This window comes from Otolemur garnettii, unplaced genomic scaffold, assembly GCF_000181295.1.
Source record: "Otolemur garnettii isolate 467f Iridium unplaced genomic scaffold, OtoGar3 scaffold00082, whole genome shotgun sequence".
Taxonomy (NCBI): domain Eukaryota; kingdom Metazoa; phylum Chordata; class Mammalia; order Primates; family Galagidae; genus Otolemur; species Otolemur garnettii.
The window spans coordinates 1018617-1024249 of NW_003852477.1; the positions used below are offsets into that span (position 1 = coordinate 1018617).

Sequence of the window (5633 nt, forward strand, 5' to 3'; positions counted from 1 at the left end):
GAGGGTATGGTGAGAGCATGGGCAGTTCTGATGCTGTGAAATATAGTCCTGCATGTGGATGCAGTGCACCGCAGGAGTTCAGAGGAAGGGTACCTGCCCCAGAGGGCTCCCAGAGGAGTGAGGCTAGAGCTAAAGCTGAAAGATGAGTACGGTTAGCAAGGCTTGACTTTCAGGGATTAGTTGGTAAGGCACATGGTATGAACTGGGTGGGAGAAGGAGAAGCCCAGAGACATGATCCCAGGGAATTTGAGACATATTTTGAAGGCAGAGTTAATAGAAGTGGGTATGAGGGAAAGATGTCAAGAACAATCCCTGGGTTTTCCCACGGTGTTCATTACTTAGTTTATTATTTCTGGTCTTGTCCCAGGTGATGCTGGAGCTAGCAAAGCTCTACCTGCTTCAGGGACACCTGGATCTGTGTGAGCAGCACTGTGACATCCTCCTGCAGACTGAAAAGAATCACGAGACCGCCTCTGTGGTAGGAGGCCCTGGGACACCCTCCCCATCCTCCCCAGGGTTCCTGTGACCAAATGCAGGCTGCTTCTTAGCCCCATACCTTCACATGCTTCACTGACACACCTCTGCTGTCAAGCAGATGAGACACTTTGCTGCACCTGCTCAGCCCTTCAGCCAGGAGGGGTAGACTGGCTGGCAGGGACCAGCCTCATCTTCCTGGGCCAATCTAAGGGGAGTGGGTGAGGCTGATTCATTCCAGGGGAAACTATGTCCACTATAGGTGAAGGTCAGGGTGGGATAGTTTCCCAGGGCTTCAGCAAGTTGTGGGAAAGCCCTCCCCCATCCTGCTTCTCTCCTCTCTATAACCCAGATGTCTTCTAGGGCCACCCAGGAGCACAAGCCAAGACCCTGCAGAACAGAAGAGAGAGTCCCCACCCCACCCCACCCCACCCCCCTTTCTACTTCCTGGAGTTGGCAATGCTCAGACCTGGGTGGAGGGGCTGGCTCTGTAGGCTGTCAAAAGCCCCTACTGGCCTCTACTCCTGGCCTTACCCTCCCATTTCTATCCTCCACCCAGCCCTCCTTAACTCCCTGCACAGGAAGGCCCTACTCTCTGGTAGCTTCTCCCAGGGCCTAGAGAAGCTGCCTTAGATGTGCTTTTCTACCTTCTCTCCTTAACACCGTCCCCCTATCTCCTCCCACATACCACCACTACCCCCACACCCATGCAAGCTGCTGTCTGGAATTTCAGAGCCTCGTGTGTTTTCTGATAGATGATGGCTGACCTGCTGTTTAGAAAACAGAATTATGAAGCGGCCATCAATCTCTACCACCAAGTTCTGGAGAAAGCACCAGGTAATTTTTCCCATTGAGACTGCATACATCAGTTCCCACTGAGCAAGGGCTGGTCTCCCAGAGAAGGGTGGGCCCTCTCCCCTCCTTCCTGACTGGGCAGAGGAAGCCCCTTCCTCTCTGATTGTTCCCAGAGAGGCAGGAAACTGATAAAGACCCAATGGAACGTGCCGGCCCTTCCCGAGTCCAAGAGGCCAGTTCCTGGTCTCAGGCAGTTGGCACTGGACCCAGGACAGCCTGTCTGTCCCCGAATCACAGCCTCACACAGTCCCCTTCTGAAGTCACAGCCACCTGGAGAGGACTAGAAATTCTCCCCTGATGTGTAGCTCCATTCTGATTCACTGCAATATAAACTACCCTTTCTCCTGAGAAAGGGTCCAGACTTGAAGTTTAGACTGGAGTTCTGACAGGCCCACGGCAGAGTCTGCCGACATGCCTGACAGGTTGCAGTGGTTAAGAGTATTTCCTGGTGCCAGGCTTCCTGGGTCTGAGTCCTGGTCTACCACTTACTGGCTATATACCCTATGGTAAATTACTTCTCTGTGTCTCAGTATCCTCATCTGTAAAGCAAGGACAATAAGAGTATCTACAACATCAAAGCACTTAGTGCCAGATATAGTATAAGTGCTATGTATGTGTTAGTTGCTATTATTACTATTTTTAAGCATATTCTTCTTCATTCAACTAGAGACCAGAGGAGACACTAGAGCTGTTGGAATATCCCTGCTCAACCCAAATGGGCAGTGTGTCCTGGCTCCTCCTAGGGGCATTACCCCCTGCTTCTTTCTCTACCTGCCAACCTGTCATAGCTATTAGCTGTTATAGCCTGGAGACATCTGCTCTCTTATTTTAGACAATTTTTCGATATTGAGTAAATTAATCGATCTCCTACGAAGAAGTGGCAAACTTGAAGAAGCTCCTGCCTTCTTTGAATTGGCAGAGAAGGTGTCCAGCCGGGTGCCTTTGGAGCCTGGGTTCAACTACTGCAGAGGCATCTACTGCTGGTGAGCGGGGTGTGTTGCAGGGCAGCTCTGTGCAGGAGGCCTTCCCTACTAGACCCATTAGGCTCTTGCTCAGCACATGGGGAGGCAGAAAGTAAGCCTCCAGAATGGGGAGCCAGAAGAACAAAGATCTAGCCCTGCTTTGTGCAGACTAGTGGCTGCTGTGTATCCCTGTGCTCTCTGGGCCTCAGTTTCCTTAACTAATTATTGGTAGTTTTCTCTACTACAGGCACAAAGGGCAACCCAACGAAGCATTGAAGTTCTTAAATAAAGCACGAAAGGACAGCTCTTGGGGCCAGAGTGCCACCTACTACATGGTGCAGATCTGTCTGAACCCAGACAATGAGATTATGGGCGGAGACGTTTTTGAGAACCTGGTGGCTCAGAGCAAGTAAGGGCCAGTGGGGGCAGGAGCAGAACCCTAGGGAAGTCAGAGACAGCCTGTAGCCTCTGGGTAAAGGCCAAGTGAGGGCCAGGAGGCCAGGCTGCCTGCCACTGTCCGATGCCTACAGAGCCACCGACAGGAAGGAGATAGAGCAACACGGCGTGCGCACAGCGGAGAAGCTGCTGAGGGACTTCTATCCTCACACAGCCATGGGCCAGACCCAGCTGCAGCTTCTGCATGGCCTCTGCCTGCTGGCCACCAGGGAGAAGGCCAACATGGAGGCAGCACTGGGCACCTTCATCGAGATGGTGCAGGCTGAGGTAAGCTGGCTTACGGGGGCAGGCGGGAGGCCAGGTAAAGTCCCATGACCAAAGTGCACTGACACTCACGTCCCACCTGGTGTGTAGAAGGACAGCATCCCTGCCTTGCTGGCCCTGTCGCAGACCTACCTGCTCCTGAAGCAGATCCCTAAGGCACGCACACAGCTGAAGCGCCTGGCCAAGGTCCCGTGGGTACTGACTGAGGCTGAGGATCTGGAAAAGAGTTGGCTCCTGCTGGCGGACATCTACTGCCAGGGTGGCAAGTTTGACCTGGCCTCAGAGCTGCTGCGGCGCTGCCTGCAGTACAACAAGGCGAGGGGCGCAGTAGGGGCAGCTGGGGGGTGACTGGGGAGTGGGAGGAGGGTGCCACTGGAGGTGTGCCAGGGGTGTGCAGGGTCTGGGGTCAAAGGAGATACAAAATAGGAACCAGACGGGAAGAAGTGTAACCAGAGGGGCACATGGGCAATAGATGAGGACAGGAATTTGGGAGCTCAGGTACACAGGAGTCATGGCCAGAGGAGAAAACACAATTACAGAAATAGATGGGAAAAGTTTGTGGGGTCTGGCCAGGAAAGGGCATTTGCAGGTCAGTGCATACCATAAACCTCACACAGAAGGGCTGCTCAGAAAGGGGTTATGCCAGCATTGGGGTAGCTGAGGTGGAGGTGGCACCGTTCACCCCTCCCAAAGGTGGGGTGCCCTGGGATCCCTTTGTGGTTTGGTAAAGCAGCTCACCACCATCCCTTGCCCCCTTCTGGTCCTGGTCCCTCCCTGGCCCCTGGACCAGCAAGCTACCCCTTCACAGAAGCTCTGACCGGCTTTCCCTGCAGTCCTGCTGCAAGGCCTATGAGTATATGGGCTTCATCATGGAGAAGGAGCAGTCCTATAAAGACGCAGCCACCAACTACGAGCTGGCCTGGAAGTACAGTCATCAGGCCAACCCTGCCATTGGTAAGGCTGCTCCCGAGGTGCATGTGAGTGTGGTATGGAAGGGAGGTAGATAGAAGGACCCCCAACTTGACCCCAGAACTCAGGGCCTGTACCCTGGCTGTTGTGGGAACCAGAGAGGTTCTCAGATCATCAGAGTTCTACCATTTGTATTCTCCATGCTCCGAACAGGTTTCAAACTCGCTTTCAACTACTTGAAGGGCAAGAAATTTGTAGAGGCCATTGAAATCTGCCACAATGTAAGCTACCAACACTGGCAAGAAGAGGGCCTGGTATAGTGGAGGGGAGTCTATCTAACACTACACATCCATTCTCTCTTTGTTCTAGATCCTCTCAGAGCACCCCAACTATCCTAAGATCAGAAAAGAAATTTTGGAAAAGGCCCAAGGGTCCCTGAGGCCCTAGCTGTGGTTAGAGGGGCCTTGGCCAGCAGAAGCCATCAACCTGCTGAAGTTGTGTGGAGGGGTGAGAAGAGGGTCAGTAGAGAAGGGATTGAGAAAATGACATATTCTTCCCTGTTTCTGTACTGTTTGTGGTTTATTTTGAATCATGCCTCATCTGGCCTAAGGGACATCCCAAAACTATATGTTTTTAAGGCACAAGAAGTAATTTCACTCTGGAAAGAAAGACATCAGCTGGCCTAACATCTGCTGGGCTCACTGGATACTGGCTAACAGACCTCACTTTTATCCCAGACTCTGCAAGGGGGTAGAGGGGAATGAAGAGGGGGCTCCCAATGGAATGGTGGTTAGAAAAATACCCTACAGCTATTTTTAAATTGTTGCCTTGCCTCTTCTGCCTGGTTCCCAGCATCCCAGAGCTAAAGAAGCAACTGCTGCTCCCTGCCATGCTCCCACTGAGTCTGCCTGGCAGCAGGCCCAGACAGGAGGACCAGCTGCAGAAGGCCCACACAGCAGAGGCCCTGTGTAAAAGGGCCTGTAGGTTGCAAGGGCCATTGTCTTACATTGTCCATACATCTATCTCCCCTTCCCCCCTCTCCAAGTCTTCAGCCAGCTTCTGCTGGTCTTAAACGGTTTGGGACAAACCTGTTTACCCTTGCCTGGCACAGAAAGGTACATACCAAGAAAAAAATAGTCTACACTTCAGCTTTTGTAAAGGACATTGGCCAACTAATTCATCCTCCAGAAACCCTTTTAATGCCTACGGGGGCAAATGCAGTGGTCCCTATTTAGAGGAATAATATTAATTACAACTAGCAAGAGTGTGACAGAGGTCACTTTTTCTGTGCTCCCAATACACTCTTCCTGTTTTTCAGGATGGCAATAATGGGCCAGTCTGGCTTCAGGGGAAGGAACTCTGAAATGGGAGCCAGGAGGCCTTAGGTTTTCCCCATGAGACCTTCTCAAATCCCTTCCCCTCTTCGGGTCTCAGTGTCCCCATCTGTGGCAGGAAATTAGCTTTGTTTCCCAAGTCTTGGTGCAACTTTCTGTCAGTGATATACAGCAAACATTTTATTTAAAGTTTAACAGCTGTGAATCTATACATCATTTTTGTATAATAGAGAAAAACTAGCACAACAAACTCAGGGATTCATGGGATGGGTCTAACTTTTAAACATACCAATACAATTGATTTAAAGAAAAATACTTAGGTCCAGGTACAGAATAATCTCAGCACTTTGGAAGGCAGAGGGGACAGTTTGGGAGGATT

At 51.5% G+C, this 5633-nt stretch overlaps 1 protein-coding gene across 2 annotated transcripts in view; it reads left to right on the forward strand.

Moving 5' to 3' along the window:
* The window catches only part of TTC21A (tetratricopeptide repeat domain 21A), a 39137-nt gene extending 34770 nt beyond the window's left edge, over positions 1–4367 (forward strand). For both annotated transcript variants that reach the window (XM_003794476.1, XM_003794475.1), the window contains 9 exons: positions 368–478; positions 1230–1311; positions 2162–2312; positions 2539–2700; positions 2822–3014; positions 3102–3326; positions 3845–3965; positions 4134–4201; positions 4290–4367. In XM_003794476.1, coding sequence (XP_003794524.1) covers positions 368–478; positions 1230–1311; positions 2162–2312; positions 2539–2700; positions 2822–3014; positions 3102–3326; positions 3845–3965; positions 4134–4201; positions 4290–4367 — 1191 coding nt within the window. The remainder of the gene's footprint in view (positions 1–367; positions 479–1229; positions 1312–2161; positions 2313–2538; positions 2701–2821; positions 3015–3101; positions 3327–3844; positions 3966–4133; positions 4202–4289) is intronic.
* Positions 4368–5633: the final 1266 nt, after the last annotated feature.